This window comes from Pseudomassariella vexata, assembly GCF_002105095.1.
Source record: "Pseudomassariella vexata strain CBS 129021 chromosome Unknown BCR38scaffold_10, whole genome shotgun sequence".
In the NCBI taxonomy this organism is placed as follows: Eukaryota; Fungi; Ascomycota; class Sordariomycetes; order Amphisphaeriales; family Pseudomassariaceae; genus Pseudomassariella; species Pseudomassariella vexata.
In genome coordinates, this window is record NW_024467965.1 from 531,076 (window position 1) to 550,275 (window position 19,200).

The following is a 19,200-nucleotide window of genomic DNA, read 5'->3' on the forward strand; positions in this document are numbered from 1 at the left end:
CTGATTTTCGCGACGCAGAGGCCGTACCAGCAGCGTCAGCTCGCGGCACTCACAACCGCTTGCGCCGTTCATTGCAACTATATTGTTGCCCTCCAGTAACGATCGCGATATCAAGCGCGCCACCTCAACAATTTGATTTCAAAACCGACGCGCCCCTGATGTGCCAGTAAAGCAAGATTATAGCCAAGGTAAGTACCGTACCTACACAAGGCGCACCTTCATCGCAGACGCACACATTGAGCTAAGTACTGACAGCTAGCTTCCCAGATACAACCTTGCCTACACCGCTGGCCTAGTCGCCACCACTTTCTTTGGATTTGGACAAGATGGCGCCGAAGGGTAGCCCGGCCAAGAAGCCGTACATTCACGAGATTGACCGCACTGCCGAATATGACGACTTCATCAAGAAGCTCGCTGCCTTCCACGAGAAGCGCGGCACATCATTCGAGCCCGAGCCTCGACTTCAGACTCAATATGGGCATATCACTGTGGACCTGCTGAAGCTGTACAAAGCTGTTGTCGCAAAGGGAGGCTACGACGAGCTGGGCAAGGTGCAAAAGGCTTGGGCAGCTCTGGCAACGGAGCTGGGCATGCATTACGAGGACAGCAAGAATATGGGACAGCTGTCTTTTCAGCTCAAGCAAGACTTCTACAAGTACCTTGTTGCATTCTGGGTGAGAGACCAGTACAGCAAGGAGCCACCGCCACCCGAGATTCTCGAGCAGCAATCCTGCGCCAGCAAGTATGGTCCCGTATTGACGAGAACCTTGGAAAGCTTCAAGCTGGTCACCAAGCGCTCTGGCGATGAGACTCCAGCGAAGGAGGATCGTATCAGTGAGAACACACCAGTCTCTGGAAACAGAGCATCAGGCCGGCTTCGAGAAGCTCCTCCCCAGCGCGTACCGTTCCAGCCCGAGACTGGTCCCAGCCGCTCTACGCGTCACAGCTCTTCTCACCACGGCACTCCGTCAGCCAACACGCCACACAACTCTCAGATGTCCCATGGCCAGCACCCCCAACACTATGTACCCCAGCGCCACGACGGTAACAACATGAACATAATGCAGGCCCATCAAGCAGCCATGCACGGCGCGTCTCATTCGTTCACTCCGCCCAATTCCGAGAACGCGTCGAAATTGTCCGAAACCGTGAAGTCTCCGACACAGATCTCGGTCCCGCTGCGCCCCGTCCATCCTCCTGCGACGCTCACTACCGGCCAGGTTCAAGCGGCCAGGAATGAAGCCCGTCGCCAATTTGAGAGCAGATTCAAGCCACCCGGAGGTAAGCAGCAAACGCTTGCTATGGTTAAATACTGTAAACTAATCCTGCTGCAGCCAATTTCGACGGACCTAACATTTACGCTCGTTGTCTCCAGTCGCTACGTTCGGGTATCCCAGCTGAAGAGAAGTTTGCCTTGTACCATCTCGTGAAGATTAGCTTTGAACGTTGGGACAAGTTCAAGTTTGAAGCCTTTCATGGCTTGGCCGAAGGCCTGATCGAGATGGCCCTTCAGGTTGGCAGTTTGTTCTACAATGTTGATTGGCAGATTGGCTATTCTGGCAATGAAAGCGATCCGGATGTTCTGGACGGCACTAACGGGACGGACGACATCTTGAAGAGAATCGAGAAACTCACCCCCAAAGTTGTGTTGGACAACATGCAGCCAGCTCACTTCACAGATCGTATGACCCTAATAACTGAGGCTCTTCTTACCATTCGCAATATGGTCACTTTGCCCGACAATGCGAAGTACGCCGTCGACATCATGCCCCTCAAGGACTTGCTGTGCATTGTGCTGCACCTACCTAGCCTCGAGATGCTGGTGGAGTTGAAGCATTCTGCTCTCGACATAGCCGAACACTTGACGCCTTACATGAATATCGACTCTCAGGACCCTCTTTACCAGACGCTCCTATCTCAACTGAGCTCCACCGACCGAGGTACGGTGTTGACAGCGCTGCGTGCCATAAGTCGTATATCCATGAACTTTGACGTGGCGAACAAGCTCCAAAATGTCCCTCCCGAGATCCTGCAGAATGTCATGAACTGGCTCTTGTTGAACGACGAGGAATTGATGGACGCATGTCTCGACTTTCTTTACATGTACACTGCAGTGGTACCAAACGTCGAGTCCTTGCTTAAAGCAGTCAATGTGGAGCGCCTCGTTCCACACCTTGTGCGACTTCTCGGTTATGGGGCGAAACGAATCAAAGAGGACGTTGTTCTGGTACCTCCTCGCAAAATCCCAGCTGGCGAGGATGTCGCTGCTCTTCCACAAGATCTACTTGAGAGATTAGCGAATACAGAGGAGCCGCAACGCTGCTTCCAGTGGTTACAGAGCCTATTCGAAGAAGACTCCGACTCCCATATCACGCAAATTGCCATTTGGCATGCATACCAAAGCTCGTTCGGCTCGTTGTCTGCTCGCAACACTCTGACCGCTGCTGACTTCATCAGAAACGTCAGTCATGTTTTTGCGAATGCTAGGGCCCAGATCATCAGAGGCGCCGGCGAAGCACCGCGATTCATTATTGAGGGTATCCGTGCCCGGCTACTCCCGCTCAACTTTGAGACCAAGGAAGAATATTTGCAATGCCATTGGGTAACTGCAAGGGCTCCATTCGCACAAAAGTGTGGCAAGTTCTTCCTAGGCGGCGAGAATATGTGGAAACACATTCTGACAGCCCATCTTGGCCAAATGGTGCGAGAGGATGGTTCTGCCGAGAATAAAGAGCTTGACATCTCATGCCAATGGAGCGGTTGCAGCAAGTATACAATACCTTCGAAGATGAGCTTGCTTGAGCTTACTGGGCATGTCAAAACGCATTTCCCTTCCGGACAAAAACGCGGCTTGTCCGACGTCACCGACCCCGTGGCCAAGCGCCACCGACCGGCCCATATCGTACCTGTGAAAACTATGACACTGGCTTGGGAATGCACGCCGACGACTAAGGACGATCGGAATCCTCAGATTGAGCAAGCAGCTGGAATTCCGCTGAGCGCTGTTCTGGTACTTCGCAATATTGCACGAAATGTCGTCAAGACGGAATCGCAGGAGGAGCTCCTAAACAAGGAAGAGACGGGCGGTGAGAGCGGTGGATGGAATGAGAAATTGTTCCGACCCGTCATGGCACGCCTATTCGAGGTCATGACAGAGAACAAAGCAATGGTAAGTTACAGCTTTTTTTGACCATGACATGGCTTGGTTACTAAACGGTCTTCTAGGCTCCCTACATTGCATCTCTATTGCAGTTAGTCCAGAGGGACTACGAGGTAAATCCCGACGCCTAATTTAAGCGAGACAAAGGACTGGATGAAGTCTGAGAAAGCTACTGGCGATTCGTTTGCAACAGGACGAAACACCCTTCGCAGGGCCTCGTAGAGTCTCGCAGGGGGATAAGGTCTACTAGGAGCTACTGTCGAGTGAGGAAAACCGGGTCTCGCGTTGTTGATTTTATAACGTCCCTCACAGCGTTGTAGAGTTAACTCATGGTTCGAAACAGGCTCTTCTTGACGAGTTTGATTCATCTTGAGATAGGACGACGACGCTCGTCACAGGTATGGATGGGGTCTATTTGCCGTTGCTGCTGATAGAGAAAACCGGATGTCGTTATTAACGCGGCTGATTTGTCTTGCAATAGGACGACAACATCCTTGTTAGGGATGAGGTCTCTAATGATTCCTGTTGAGAGCAAGAAAGGTCGCCTCATAGATCTTGAGGTCACCTCAGGCGGATACCCAGGCGTTTTGAGGATGGACACAGGACCAGAGACGAGGCAATTGAGTTCCTACAGGCTGGAGCTAGCATTGTTGTACTAGTAGTGTATTTGCTCACTGGAAAAGCACCCATTGTCTACCAGGTAGACGGATTCACTTTTACGTGCAAGTATCCCGAGTTTCTTTCACGGTCAGGAAAATGACGTTGAATACCGGACCACCATAATCTTCCAGGTGGGTGGTTGACGTATTGGCCAGCGAATTATAAAGCCACCGCCCAAAACAGCTTCCGCATTCACAGTAGTGTGTCCGCATGCTCCACCAGCGGATTTCATGCGTCTTGCCACTGCGCTGGAGCCGGTGGAAGGAAGCGGGTCGCGATGCAGAGAAGTGGAAAAGTCATGGCGAAACTTCCTTGCCTTGAAGATGGATAGGTAGGTGTAGATCGCCCAGTGGGCCGGCCGGCGGTCTATGCAGCCCAGACTAGTGTAGGGTAGCCTTTCAGGCAGAGCCGCTACGAACTTCGCAATGGTGATCACTTTGCTCTTGGCAACGGGTGCTTATCGGTTGTGTCCACTTTGGCATCTCGAATTGAGGAGCTCGGTACGTCTAGTAGAGTGCTGGCATCGTTTTCTTCGGACGGGGGAACTATGTACGTAGCAGAGTGCAGAGTGGATGCTGGGTTGGCATATTGGCCATGATCTTGACTGTCATCAGATGGACTGGGCGAGGTTACTAATACCGCACCGCGATATTGCTTGTCGCTGCTTTGTGTGTGTGAGCATTGCCTCGATGAGCTGATCAGGTTACCTCGGAAGTGTTCCTGCCCGCGGTGAGTTGCCTTGGCTGAGTAATTGGCGACAAGGTGGTATGGTTGTTGACAGGCAAACAGGATGTATACCTCGGAGTGACATGTATAGTCTCGGGCACCTAGTTTGGTGGAGAAGATTTACGTTGACCTGTCACATTTACTTGCAGGATGGGAATAAGACGCTACAGTTGATCTCTTAAATTAACGAATACTACCTACGTTTCACGCAAGCCTATTATTCAGTAGGCATGTTTCTGACCACCACAGGAGAAGAAAATACAAGGATATTGCTCGAGGCATATCTTGCAAACTCATCAAGTAACACCCAAGGACCAGATACCCCAAGAATTGAGCCGTCTTTCACGTCCACATGAACAGCGATACATACGTCATACGCCGCCGCAACTGTGTGATGGGTTGCTGTCCTCCATGGCCGCTCTGAGGGTTTCCGTAAGGAAAACTTCTTCATTCAACCATCTCGAGTTCTATTTGAACGAGTCAGGTCCATTTTAAGAGCATTTCCTTCCTTTCTTATATCATCCAGACCTTGAACTATGGGCACGAGATGGGTAAGAGCTGTCCTTATAATATCATCCTGCGGACTACCTGCGCGCGGCAACGGGTCATGTCAAGCCACCCGTATTGCACCAACAAGTCCTTGTTGATATCGTGCCTGGGCAGAAAATCGAGGATAGAAAGCATTAGTTGACATGTCGTGACAGAAGGGTCCCCCATGCTGTAGCATGACATGTTCGGTCTGCTCACCGCCACCCCTTCGGGAGCTTGAACCCGTCCCGTCATGTGGAGTTACCATGTTTTTCCATTTCTAGAATCCATCGTGAGGCCCCTCGTGCCCCCAGTCGTCCCCGCGAAACCCCACAAAGACACGAAGACTTGGTCTGAGCCAAACATCAGAGAGCAATAAGTACATATGAGGAAATCCGAAGATGAAGAAAAACATGTAGCGTTCGTTTTTTATCCACTCTCTGCGCTCTGATCAAAGGCCACCCCGCGCTCCACGGCTCCAAAGAATCCGTTACCCGCGGGGGTCAAACACGCGCCCCTAATATGCAGGTAGATAAGCTTGACCTTCTAGTGTATGGTAGGTCAGCCCCTGCATCGTGCCATTTGTAAGGATGACAGCTGGATGGTGAGCGGGATAAGACGCATGGATTGCGTGTCTCAAACTTTTCTGACAGGATCTGCGATTAAGCGTGTTCTGCGTTGCGAGCGTCAGATTATCTGCCTTGTCTGGGCAGATCTTTCTCGCCAGCCATCAGATGCGAGATATGCGCAAGTTATGCCAGGCGTTAAGATCAGGTGACGACATGCAAGATGTTTTGCGTGTAGGTCGAGCCTCACCTCATAGTCTTGTTCTGTCGCAGCACATGTTAGGGTTTTCAGTTGTGAGTGGAAGCACGGCTGTCACATTATCGCCAGTATGTCTCCTTGGCGAATGCTAGCTTGTTGACACGGGATGAGATTTATAGATCCTGGCAAAACTGTAGGATCATTTCCACTCGCTAGAACCTCATGCGAATCGGGCTTTCATCGCGTTTTGTCCCGCATGGGCTGTTATGGTGAGACAATAGGACTTCCAGCTCCCGTTCATAATATATGTGGTGTCAGACGTCCGTCCATACGATGCCGAAACGTGCAAAACCTGGATCTGAAAAAGTTGTCTTTAGGAATTGTGGAATTGAGATGGATTCCAGGGTCCTCCAGGGTCCTCCAGGGTCCAAGGTTCAAGGAATCTAAAATTGATTCGTGCCATAATCTCGATACTAGGGCCCATCCTTGTCACGACTCACGTTCAGTCTGGGTCTTCTTCACCTTGTTGGAATGTACTCGTACTAAGCAAGTATCATCGTGACCTTGTTGCGGTGTGGCATGTGGGAGGTGGAGGAGAGTCAATAATAGCCTCAATAGCCTCAATAGCCTACCTGCGGTACGGGGGGGTATGTGGGGGATCATTGGTGATCCCCGTTTCTCCCGCTCACAAGATCAATTGTTCATAACAATCTTCAATGGCTTGCAAGGCTTGCTTCCCGGGCTGAAGATTCCGAAATGGCAAGAGCAATTCCCTGGCCATTGGCCATTGCCGAACGGTTCCTGCAGACCACATGATCGGAATACTGTACAGGTCTCCGGTGGCTCGATGGCTGATCCAAAGTCTTGCCACTGTGTGACGGTGGGCACAACGCGCGTTTCTGGTGCTCGGGTAGCTCTTACCTTGCCTCCGACTTAGTACTATAGTATGCAGTCGCAGACCCTGAATCAGGAATTGTGGAAAACGTGACAAGGGCAAATCGAGTTTTTCATCTGATCCAGGATGCGAAGATGTGAATGATTCGCGTTGCTGCCAGACCTGGAAAATCCGGCAGGTGCAAAGCGGACTGGCTCGTCAGACAGTCACAGCAGCGGCCGAAGTGCGGCATTGCTGAATTGACCTGCAATACATGTGTGATCGATGGCGCATGTCCTTATCAACTGTGGGCTATTTCGAACTGAGAGCTGCATGCTGTGTCGTTTCTTGCATCGTATATGCACAAACTACCGAGTTTTCCAATTCAATTGGCAACTTGCGACTTCCCTGTCCGAATATTCCGAATATCTAACAATACTCAACTTGCGGGAGCGTTGGAGGGAGAGCTTATTGAAGTGGGGCTGCCAAAACCATTATTATGTTTGCTGGCCAATCTTCGTGGATCTGCCCCTTTTCTGATACTCACCGCTTCACCAACCACTTTATGACATCCATGGTCTGTGATGTACTCCGTACGGAACACAGACTGACCGGTATCGCCTTACCTGCGAGCTGCCACAGGATTCTTTGTTGACAGTGGTAACGGCACAACAGGTGATATTGAACAGCTGCAAGCCCTGGGACATGCGCATCCGTCAAGTGCGTCAGCAGCATGTCGGGTTACGAGCCCGTGGCTGGTCCAACTTCCCCAACTTGCCGAACTTCGAATTCGTGCCTAAAATGCTGGATCTCTTGTCGTCCGAAACTCTTCAAGTTTTTACTTCAAGCCCTCAAGCCCAACGACCCTGTTGGCGTTCAGTGCTGCCCCCACACAAAAGGGAGCCCCACGAGTCCACCCTTTGGAACATTCTCTGCTGGGACGCTCAGTAGGACCCTGGGCCACCATGGCCGGCCAACACCAGCCGGTGCATGCCGGCGCCGCCGTGTCTTGCACTACGACCTCGCAGTACCCACCGACAAGATTAGCATGCATTCGCAATATGGTCACTGGTGATCGCACCGACTGGTCAAGCTTGCTGTCTCTGCGCTTGGCTTTTCTGCATTTGGATGGCGAAGGGCTAGCTGGCCTAGGGTGTGACGGGCCCTGGGGGCTCCGGGTCTTGAGGTCCCTTGTGGACCATGCGAGTTCACGTAGCTACCCTTGACTAGAGAGCCTTTGCCCAAGAAGGATTTGCATAGTTCTCCGCCACCACCACCAAGTCCATTTTCTGTCTGATACGAGCGGACAAGATGGGAATAAGACAGAGTTTGGAGACGGCTCCGTCCCATTACTCAGACACATTTGTACTATCGTACCAGCCAGATCTACAAAGGTTTCGGCGTGAGCGGCTGGCCTAGATCCAAGAGCTACGATGCTAATGTTAAGGCAGACGAGACAGCACGATTATCTCCTGGCCGGTGGACAGCCACTATCCTTTCAGTTTCAGTAGAAAAGGCACCCTCCAGCGACTCGTAGGATCCACTACATCTTTCCATCTCCTCTTCCCCCTCCGACTTTGAATCTATCAACTCTGCTGTGACCAACCCTCACCGTGTCATCCTGCGAATATTCCTCACTTGACGCTGTCTTCTGACCTTCCTCAACTAAACTAGCACGATTGGTCTCACTGCACAATTCAGCACAACTATCGTGATCTTGCGGCCCTGGTCGAACCGAGACGTTATACCAACCCCTAACCTCTTGGACCCCCCACTCTCTAGAGGTTGGGTAGACAGACAGACCAGCGGATCCTGCGCTTTGCTTGGGTAGAGGAGCGCGCCCCGGAACGCATCGCACTTCCGGTTACCAAAGCTCTAACGGCATCGCTTGCAAGCAACAATTTCATAGCTCGCCATCTTTTGTGGTGACGGAACCACAAATACGGGTCGTAAAAGAAATCTCGTCCCTAACCCCGACATCGGTACGCATATTTATATATCAAGCCGTTCCCCCAAGCCCATTCTTACATCGTCAACTACCTGCGTTCTTGTATACTACGTATCAAATTTCTCTGCGGAACCATCTGTGCCGGTACAAAAGCCCTTCCCCTTCCCCTTTGGCCACTTGACCGCTGCCCTCGTACTGCCTTAATCATCAGCTTGGAAGCTAATGAATCGCGCATTAACAGATCGATCTAACGTTACACAACATTTCAATATTACACCAATCAGAGTTCCGCATAATAGCTGGATTCATCTACTGTTTTGAACTTGTCAAAGAGTATTTGTAATTTTAAGAAATCGCCAACATCCTTCACGGTTTCTCATCAATATCCTCGAGTCGCACTCAACCCGCACAATGGCTTCCAGAACCGCTTTCCGCCTCACTCGGGCCGCAGCGCCTCTGCTGTCGACATCCCGAGCAGGCCAAAAAGCAATTCCTGCCGCTGCACGAGCTTTCAACAGCTCCTCCGTCCGAATGAAGAGCGACGTTGTCCGCGAGACCGAAGTACCCGTCTCGGTCTACGCGCCAGATTCCAAGGGAGGAGCGTCTAGCAGCGACCACTTCTCAATCCCCGTCTCGCGAGAAAACGCCAAGCCCACACCCATCCCCACAGCTGAGAACGAGGACGTCCATCCTCTCAACCAGAAGGTGTTCAACACAATGACCCCCACGATGCAGAAGATGACCGTGATGGACAAAGTGGTCATCATTACTGGGTAAGCCAGATTTCCCCTTTGGCCCACTGATTCACATTGGGGTCAATGCAAGCCACGAGCGCAGTCGCTAATTCTCATGCAGTGGTGCTCGCGGTCTTGGTAACCACATGGCTCGCGCTTGCGCTGAGGCTGGCGCCAAGGCACTGATCATCTTCGACGCCAACCAAGAACTGGGCGACGAGTCGGCTGCTGAACTGCACCAGAAGACGGGCCTTCCGGTGACCTTCTTCAAGGTGGATGTGCGTGATGGTGCTGCCATCAACGCCGCCGTCGATAGCGTCGTTCAACTGTACGGTGCCCCCGATGTGCTCGTTAACAGTGCCGGCATTGCCGATTCCAACATCAAGGCCGAGACCTACGACCCGGCTATGTTCCGCCGCCTCATCGATATCAACCTGACTGGTTCTTTCCTCATGTCCCAGGCCGTCGGTCGCGCCATGATGGCTGCTGGCAAGCCTGGCTCCATCGTGCTGGTGGCGTCCATGAGCGGTAGTATCGTCAACTACCCCCAGGAGCAGAGCTGCTACAACGCCAGCAAGGCTGGTGTCATCCAGTTCGGCAAGAGTTTGGCCGCCGAGTGGGCTAAGTACAACATCCGCGTCAACTGCATCTCTCCTGGCTACATGGACACTGCTCTCAACCGCGTCCCCGCTCTCGAGGCCCAGAAGAAGATCTGGAAGAGCATGACTCCCCAGAACCGCCTCGGTGCTGTTGACGATCTCAACGGTCTCTGTGTCTTCCTGGCTTCCGACTCCAGCGCCTTCATGACCGGTGCCAATGTCATCATTGACGGTGGCTACACCTGCTACTAAGCGCAAACTGCTTCAGTATCATGATGCTGAGCTTATGACGTCAATGGGAATTGGAAACTCAAAATTGGACGGAGATGAGGTGTGTTGGGCGAATGATGGGCTGTTGCCATCATAGCAGGGCGCCCTTTTGGGGAAGCCTAGATTTGTTTGTTTGATTTTTTTTTTTTTGATTGCAGACGTGGCATCACCAATACCCCCAAGCTCACGCACATACTTGCTTGGTGTAGACCTTTTCGCTTAGTCGCCTCAACGACAAGTTGTCGACGGCGTACTCGACGGAACCAGAGTCAAATAATGGAGGTGGATTTGGTCTTTGGCGAGCGCGGATTGAGCAGAGCGTTTCATGTCTTGATTTTCCGAGCACCTTATGGAACCCGGTCTGGATTTGTTTTACGGCTCATCGTCATGGCCTACTGCATTTTTTATACTAATAGCATGGGATTGGAGCGAACGCCACGCCCAACAGTCACGGAGGGATGGATGGTTTGAGCAAGAGGGATGATACCATCGTATAGAGAGAATGTTTAGAGCGCAAGACAATAGAGCTCTAGCTATATCTAGAGACAATAGAGGGCTTGGTCTCGTTCGCTAAATAGGCGGATGCCGGAACCTGGTGTTTAGATAGGTTTATACTCGCAATCTTATGACTTTGTCATTTTGGTCGTACTAAGCTTCCCAAATATTGAGGAGTAGACAGTGATAGCAACTTAGCAAGTGAACATGCCCCAGGTTTACTAGTAGAAGTAGGAGCTAAAACTTTAGAATCGTTGTCGCTGTAGTTGTTTCGATGATATGTTTGACATTTTCTCGAGGCATTTATCATGCAGCTAGACATAATAACCCTTGGGAACTCGCTCCCATTATAGGTGCCGGGTGGCTTCATTCCTGGTGGATCTAACCCCTTAGTCTCTAGCAGTAACTCCCGCCGTATAGATGGATAACGAGGGTCATTGGCAACACTATGATATATGCCCTTGAGAAGAAGCTACATGCTTCTTTATGGTCACTATAATACGTTGACATATCAACAACGTTTGTGAGACTACCACTCAAGTTGGATAAAAGGTTTTATCTACGCGGATGCCTACACATCAGTTTGATAGGCTTTCTCTAGGTCGTCTTGATTCATCAGTTATCGGGGGGGAGAGAGAAAGTATCCTCCCAATGTTGCCATCTCTACCTCCACCTCTGCCCACCACCAGCGTGCCCATCCGTGGCCAAGGATGACATGTTCACGATAAATCACATCTCCATCTTCGCCGGGTGACCAGGTAGTAGCATCGAGGGATCCTATTTCCTAACTTATCTAGAATTTGGAAGCATGTCGTGAATAAGCTGACCTACCGAGAACCTGCTCCAGCGGCGTCAGGACTATTACTAGATAGGCAGACGACATTTTTTGAATTACTGGGACATGCAATGGTCGAGAATGATCGTCAAGATATCTTAGTCCAATTTCATATTACTACTACCTAAACAAGAAACAGATGATAAAGTGCCTGTGAATAGAGGGGCACTCTCTCTGTGTATAGGAGTATTTGCATTACTATCAGCAAGGTACATCGCAACATCTTTAACTTATCACATCGGTTTAACAATATCCTAGCGAGTATTAAAAGGTCTTGAGTCTTGACCACTAAACCAATATCACAAAGTGATAGTCTTGGCCATAGCGCGAAGGCTATCACCGACTCTCGCATTCACTTCCAACTATCAAGTGATTGAAGACTGCAGTTTTCGTTTCTAACTCATACGGGCATCTCTCATTCAGGGCTCCGTATTGAAGGATAAACTCTGTTCGCAGCCAAATCGAATCAAGTCGAGATCTCTTCTTCTGGTGAACAGCAACCAGGGGCCAGCAGGTGACTGATGATATTGTCAAAAACATCATCCCTTGGAGTGTCCAATCACTACTATCCATCTAAGCGGTCGGTCCCCCAGTACACAACGAGTGTGGGTGAACGACGACGCATCGCTATTTACGAGAATGTTTAGGTTGTTTTTTCGCGAATTCATGTTTCCCCCCGAAATCTTCTCGTTTTGTACAGCTAGATGGACCCAACTGGGAAGCCGCGCACCCACCTTCCAAGGTAGCAACTCGCATGCGAACGAAGATTGCTTGGAAACTCCTATCGTCATTCTCAAAATGCCGATCTTCCCAATTTTCAAAGAAGCGATGCCCTTCTATACCATAAACCTCTGATCTTGGGTGGGGAGTGTTCAAGACTTGAAAAATCGCAGGCCGCTATGATGTAATTATATGCAATGCAAGTTGGACGTGCCATCGCCCATGTGTGGGTCTTTCATTGACCCTTACGGGCCTTCTCTTGTTGGCGAGCTTCTCTGGCGGCTCGAACCAATGGGGACAACGATGCGAGGTCGACACACGATCGCATGAAGTCGTGCTGAAAACACCAAATTAGCATGATGAGTGACCGGCCCAAGAAATGGAAACAAGAAATTGTACACACCCGAAGCAAGTCGTGGGCACTTGCTCTCTTCTCTGGATCGACCTTAAGAGCAAAGTAGAGGAAATCCCTGAAGACCGCAGACAAGTTTTGTTCATCTTTGATAGTTGGCGTACCGTTTGTAGCAATAAGCCACAAAGCCCGAAGTGGTGACTCGGTGAGGTAAGGGGGTTCGCCTTCAATCATCTCAATCGCCATGATACCAAGAGACCAGATATCGACCTTTCGGCCGTACTCTTTTCTAGTAACCACTTCTGGGGCCATCCAATAAGGTGTGCCAACCATTGTGGTGCGCTTGTTGTGTGCCTCGTTGATCTGAGCACAGAACCCAAAATCGGCTGGTTGTACAGGTCAATATTTGCTGAAGTCGGTTTGGGAATCGCATATGCTTACTGAGCTTAATGTTGCCTTCTAATGAAAGCAGTATGTTGTCGGACTTGATGTCTCGATGGATTACCCCCTTGGAGTGCAAATGTTGCAGTCCCTTTAATGTCTCTCTGCAAACCGAAGCTATTTGACCCTCTGTCATTATGTTGAAAGTAACGACGTCCGTCAGACTGCCACCTTCCATAAACTCCATGACAACCCACAGCTCGCCCCCGCATAGATAGCTGTCAATGAAGTTGACGATGTTGGGATGCAAGCTTTCCTTCATGACCAGGATCTCATTGATGATCAGATCCTTCTTAGGTTGCTGCTCGAGATTCATCTGCTTGATCGCCACCAAGCGATTCGAGCCTCGCTCGTGACCGGTGTATACCCCACCCGAAGCACCTTGACCAATCTTGGTGAATGATCGATAGATGTCGCGCGGGTCGCCTTCTGAGCAGATTCTCTTCAGCGCGGCTACAACGTCTATGCTGTTGCTTTGGCGCTGACGGTGACGAGGTCTGGCTTGCGGCCCTGGTCCAACGGGTGGTTGGCCACGACCGGCTCCGTTTGCCTCCGGAGGGCGACTGAACTGGTTCTGCGTGCTCGTCGACGCTGGATGGCCTGAAGGCGGCTGCTTCTGACTTACTGATCGACCCAATTGTCCCTTCATCGCCGCTTGTGCCTGTGCCATGGCTTGTTGCTGCTGTTGCTCCATCAATTGTTGTTGGTAAGCTTGCTGCACTGCCGGCGATGGTTGGGTAGGAGTATACGGCGAGCTGCCATTTGCTCGCGAGTTCGATCTCGATCGGTGCTCTTCCGGAAGCATGGGGACGGTGTTCTCTTTGGGTGGTACGTAAGCCGCCGAGGGTAGCTCTTCGCCGCCTTGAGCAATACCGATGCCGGAATCCTTGCCTGGATATGGCGGTTGCGGGGCAGCCCTCGATGGCAACGACACGGGGGGTCTCGGCGCGGGTCGACTGGGCATGAGGTTGATGTCCTTTTGCGGCAATAGGCCAAGACCCTTTCCAGGAACGGGCGGAGGGGCGCGGGGGTTCTCGAAGGTGCCTTCATTATTCACGATTGGAAATCTTGGACTTGCTGGTGGACTGATCATAGGTGACATACCGGCATAGTTTGGTGCATAGATTCCGGGAGACGCTCCTCCTGACGGGGTACGTAGCTCTGGAGCCCTGACATCATGGAACTTTTCAAGAACCTGGTCCTCGTGTGGCTTTTCTGTAGTTTCTTTGTAGAAAGTCACGATGTCTGCAATCATCTGGGGATTTTCCCGTCGAGCATTCTCGGGAATGCCGCTCTCGTTGATGAGTCGTTGCCATTCTTTCGGGAGGCCCTATGAGGAACATGAGCACTATGTATCGAAGGACACACACACACACCTGAGTTACGTGGAGAGGGGAAGGGGGCACGCGAGGCGGAAATATTATGGACACGACATGAGATCAGCGTGATCGCACAGGAAGGAAGGATGCGGCGGGCAAGGAGGGACAACGAGAAGAGGGACTTGAACAGCAAACAGGGTCCGACGAACCGTAAATTGGCCAGTAGAGCTGTCGTAGCCGACATGTGTTACGTGAACGGGGTTCTCTGGGGCCGAGATGACGGGTTTCTTGGGCGACCCCACCAACGTGCTCATGAGTCCTGAGAAGCCCGACTTTTTCCTCAGCACGCCGGGGGGCTTGGGATCTTTGCTCTCGTCTGAGTACCGTTTCGGACTGATCAATTGGTTTTCCCCAATGCGCGCGCCGGGTGGCGCCTTTTCCGACATGGCCATGGAGGTATCGGCGGCCGTGGAGTTCGCCGACTGACGGAGGTCGTGGGCGTTCTTGCTGTAGGCAGGATGAGGAGCGAAAGGACTCGTGTGGGAGAGCGGGGGAGGAGCAGGTCGGCGGCTGGCGAACGAGGGTGATTTGGTGGCTTCGAAATGGTTGATGAGGGAGGTGCCGTCAAAAGGCGCACCGACGAATTCCTCGGATGTCTTGGTGCTGAGGGGTCGGAGGTGCGAATCCGACAAACGGTGGTCTCGTGGTTGTGAGTGTTGATAATTCGTGGTGTTGTCTCTGCTTCGCGTCGCACTCGGGCCGGTGCTGATGCCAATGCCAATACCAATGTTCGCTGCACCACCTTGCCCAAAACCAAATGCTGGGCGACTTCCTTCGCCGGGACCTGCAATGGGCGACGCGGGATACGGCCTGCTGCTGGCTGCTGCTTGCTGGTGGGCGGGCGAAAATGTCGATGGTAAGAATTCGCCGCTCTGCAGGATGGGCGAGGGATTGGATCTCTGGGAATTGTTTGGAGGATGACGGGGAGACGAGTTGTTAGACGCGTTGGATCTGGCACTGGTTGGCGTTCGCTGGGGCGGAGCGCTTGGAGCACGCTTCAGACTCGTCGAGCTGCGTTTGCTCCCCAGAGATTGAGCGTCAAAGCGACTGCCACCATCGATGGAGTAGGCGTTTTTGTGGTGAAAGTGTTGTTGGATCGAAGGCGGCGGTTTTTTGGTCAGCCTGCGACGTTGGGAATTGCCGTTAGAGTTGCTGTTTTGGCTTTCCATGGTCTGGTCCGCCCGGCACAGGCAGACTGGAGCGGGATGGTGCAAGTGCAAGTGCAAGTGCAGGTGGTGCGCTGGTAGTAAGCTCGCAGAGCTGGCAAGCTGGGTTTAGTACGGAGTACGGAGTACGGGAAAGCTGGACCAAGACTGGGACTGCAAGCGCAGGCAGGGCGGACAGGCGGTCGAAACGATGCCTGTAACCAGTGTCTCTTCACTTGCAGGCGCGGCGCCCAAGATCAAATCCGGCCCTTGGGGGCTGCAATCAATCTATCAATCGAATGACGACCAGATTCCTTTTTTTTTTGAGGGGGGGAGGGGGGGTAGGGGGTGTGGCAGGGAAAAAAGTCGTAAAATGAAAAATTCCTGTCTGAAATAGTATCCAACGGGTAAGTTGTTGATCGCATCAACGGGCCTGCACAAAAGCGTTGAAGGCGGGCGGCCAGGTTAATTGGGCCGCACAACGTGTACAACACACTGCCGTTGCTGGTAACAACTCGAGTTGGACGTCACGAGTGCTGGCTCTGCTTTGCCAACTATCGACCTGGATCTTGGACTTTGGGGACCCGTTTTTTCTTCTTATCTTCAACATCTTCAACATCTTCCCTCGCACGACGAGTATACTCGTAAACCCGTTGTCGCTATCCCGACGCCTGTTCGCGACACCCTAGCACTGCACTGGTACTTCGTAAGTTATTTTGTACTACCGGTATGTAATATGTGTCTTAGTGTAGGTGATCGAGCCCGGCTCCTCGTTACGGAAGATCGCCCAGAGTGCCGCCGTCTCACGTCAACCGCAAGTCAACTAGCAGAACCTTCTTCGATGGGCTTGCAACCGCCGGCACAGACGCGAAAGTGGGCGTCTCAACTCGCCGCCGTGGTCCGTCAACCGTCTGAGGTAGACCATTGTCTGCTACGTTATATGGTTGAAGTTTATGGATGGGTCCAAGGGCTGTTGGATGAACCCTGTGTTCGTAATAATAATAATAATAATATTAAATAACATTCGTATCGACATTGCTTCGCATTCGCAAGCTTTGGCTGTGAACGCATTGGGTATATGTATAGAGATCATGAAGCTGCATCCAAAGAGAGCAACAGCAACTATCTGGTGGTAGCATCAATGCTTCTGGTTGATGACGTCTTCAATCCCTTTCCTCTCTTCATCCCATCAGGCTAGTCGGCTGTTGCTTTTCCTCGACGCAGCCGGCGTGTGGAGACTGCTCAGACCTTGCGTCGAGAAGCCACAACGAGCATTGCTAACACCTACAAGAGAGGAGTGGCACAATCAGTCCAATACACGAGTACTTGTGCATATGAGGGGGCTACGTCGAAGGTTACAGAGGCAGTATGCAGGCCGGTCAGGTCAATTGCGCATCAATTGGGTTCAATGTGGCTATGTCGAGCCCAAGCTCCAAGCTACAAGCTACAAGCTACGAGCTACCCACCACGAGAGAAACATCGGATCTTACATCAAGTGACAAAGAACTGAGCCGAGACGTCCTTCCTGTCGTCAAGGGGCGAAGGAGGGTCCGTTTCTGACTTGCGGCTAGTGACACCTGCAGCATCAACCGAGTTCGACCAATCGACAGAGCTCAACCTTGGTGTGGTCAGGCGACAGTCTGCATCTCAATTGGGAGCATTTCTACAGCCTCTATGCCGGAAACTGTTTCAATGCCCACCCGAGACCGTTGGAAAGCTGGTATATCGTCAATCAAATCTACATATCAGGGATACGCATGGACCCTTTTTGATAAGGCTCTGTGAACGGTCTGAGGGAGTCGAGGGATGTCGGAGGTGTGGGAGTAGAAAAGCTGTCCCTTGCGAATCAATCCTAGACATTTCGAGTCGCACTCAACGCAATCATAGCGTCCCTGACTTTGCCAGGATCGCAAGGCCAGTCTGTCAGTTATCAGTAAATATAACGATGCCAAGTCAGGTTTGCCCGATGAATTTGCCGCTGATTAAAGCAGGCAAACCTGGAAATACTCTTGGTGCATTCCGTCCTCGAAAATGGAAAGTTTACATGGCGTGGAAGCTTTTCGGCATTGTTGGTCGCCATTGGCTCGCTCCTCCCAAGTCTATCCCAGTGAGCTTGAGATTTTCACGGGCGGGTACTTTTGTTTTATGCGACCCAAACAAGAAAGGCAGACGCAATGCATTGCTTCGAAGTTCCTAGGTCGGCCATTGAGGATTGGTCAATGGGATACATTTGATAGATGAAGGGGGGTGAACAATGAGAGCCCTGCAGCAGCTCGCTCCCTACCGCTTGGAATTCGAAAATGAGTTGCTGAGGAGGGTGTACAAGTACTGGGCAAGCAACTTGCAAGCAGGTTTTCAAAAGACTCCACCTGGTTACAAGTTTCTGGTAACGCGTTACATCATTTCAACAACCTGAGATCTATTCAGATACGATCGCATCGCCGCCCACCTGAAAATGGGCCCCTCGACCTGCAAACCAGCCTGCGCCTGTCCTGTCTCTTTGCATGTGGTGTGCGGCTCGCATCACGTATCTGCAGAGGAGCCTGAACGGGGCCGGGTAAATCGGCCTGCCCTTCCAATGCTGGGGCTGTTGCGATCCGCTTGCAGCCGACAAGGAAGCTCGCAACCAAGGTTTGGTCTTGATGCTTACTTAAGTAATGACGACAGCCAAATTGTCGAAATTCCGTCTGGTGTCAATGTCTCGTGTTTGGTACTTGACATTGGCGTTCATTACAAAACTTTGAGATTGGCAAGGTGGTACATAGCTTCACAGTTCACGGTGTAATGGGTAGTTTGATTTGTTCTTATTAATTGCACTTCGAGATTGTATGACACCTTCTATTAGCAGCAACCCGATATGTTGCATCCATGAAATTCAACATGCAATACTTGGCCATCGGAACTTCTCTTGTTGCCAACATCCGAGTGTGTTCAGGTGGTTGTCCAGAACAGGCACAGCACCGTTTCCTTTGGTTTCTAAGCTCACTTTCATAGCAGTGGCAACCAAACAAAGTCCAGGAATTGTGCCTTTTTACCCTTTCTCTAGGATAGTCGATAAGCCCGCACCCAATCCCCCAATTGCTAAACTAGCAACGCGAAGCTCGCGGTCGAAGATTGTAGCATTAGAAGTCAATAGGTTGATAAGAGAAAGATCAACCATCAAAGTTAGATGAGACAACGGCGGGTGGCGTACTTTGACATCGAGCAGCTTGATATCATACTCCTCGCAGTTTCCGTAGCATCGACCTACTTCAATGGCCGACTGAATTTTATCTGCCTATCATCTCCAATATCATGTATGTTCTTGGCTGCTTTGTGCTCGCTATTCGGAGCCGGCATGATGTAACCCCATTGAGATGAGGGTGAAGGTCTTTATGAGCTGGGTTGTTGCCCTTCTTAGCATAGAAAACATTGGCTGCAAACTATACCGGCAAGATTGACAGCGACAGTGGTCGTTGCCTGTGGCAAGCAATGGATCGGTACTTACTGACTTTATCTGGTAGTATATCATTGATGTAATCTGTTTGCCAGCCAGGATGGGAATTCCCTCCGTAAATAGCAGGAAGTAC

The 19,200-nt window shown here is 51.3% G+C and overlaps 3 protein-coding genes across 3 annotated transcripts; 2 read left to right on the forward strand and 1 right to left on the reverse strand.

Annotated features, from left to right (window-relative positions):
• Positions 1–326: 326 nt before the first annotated feature.
• BCR38DRAFT_348410 (uncharacterized protein) lies at positions 327–3,291 on the forward strand (the record flags this gene model as incomplete). Its single annotated transcript, XM_040856418.1, has 3 exons — positions 327–1,281; positions 1,335–3,169; positions 3,226–3,291. The coding sequence occupies 3 exons, from the start codon at positions 327–329 to the stop codon at positions 3,289–3,291; spliced, it is 2,856 nt and encodes a 951-aa protein (XP_040713427.1).
• Positions 3,292–9,072: 5,781 nt separating this feature from the next.
• Positions 9,073–10,246, forward strand: BCR38DRAFT_487104 (short-chain dehydrogenase; the record flags this gene model as incomplete). The annotated part of the gene is made up of 2 exons (XM_040864111.1): positions 9,073–9,434; positions 9,517–10,246. 2 exons carry the CDS (start codon positions 9,073–9,075, stop codon positions 10,244–10,246), a joined length of 1,092 nt encoding a protein of 363 aa, XP_040713428.1.
• Positions 10,247–12,549: 2,303 nt separating this feature from the next.
• On the reverse strand, positions 12,550–15,655 carry BCR38DRAFT_411234 (uncharacterized protein; the record flags this gene model as incomplete). The annotated part of the gene is made up of 5 exons (XM_040858553.1): positions 12,550–12,651; positions 12,718–13,052; positions 13,108–14,437; positions 14,476–14,607; positions 14,669–15,655. 5 exons carry the CDS (start codon positions 15,653–15,655, stop codon positions 12,550–12,552), a joined length of 2,886 nt encoding a protein of 961 aa, XP_040713429.1.
• Positions 15,656–19,200: the final 3,545 nt, after the last annotated feature.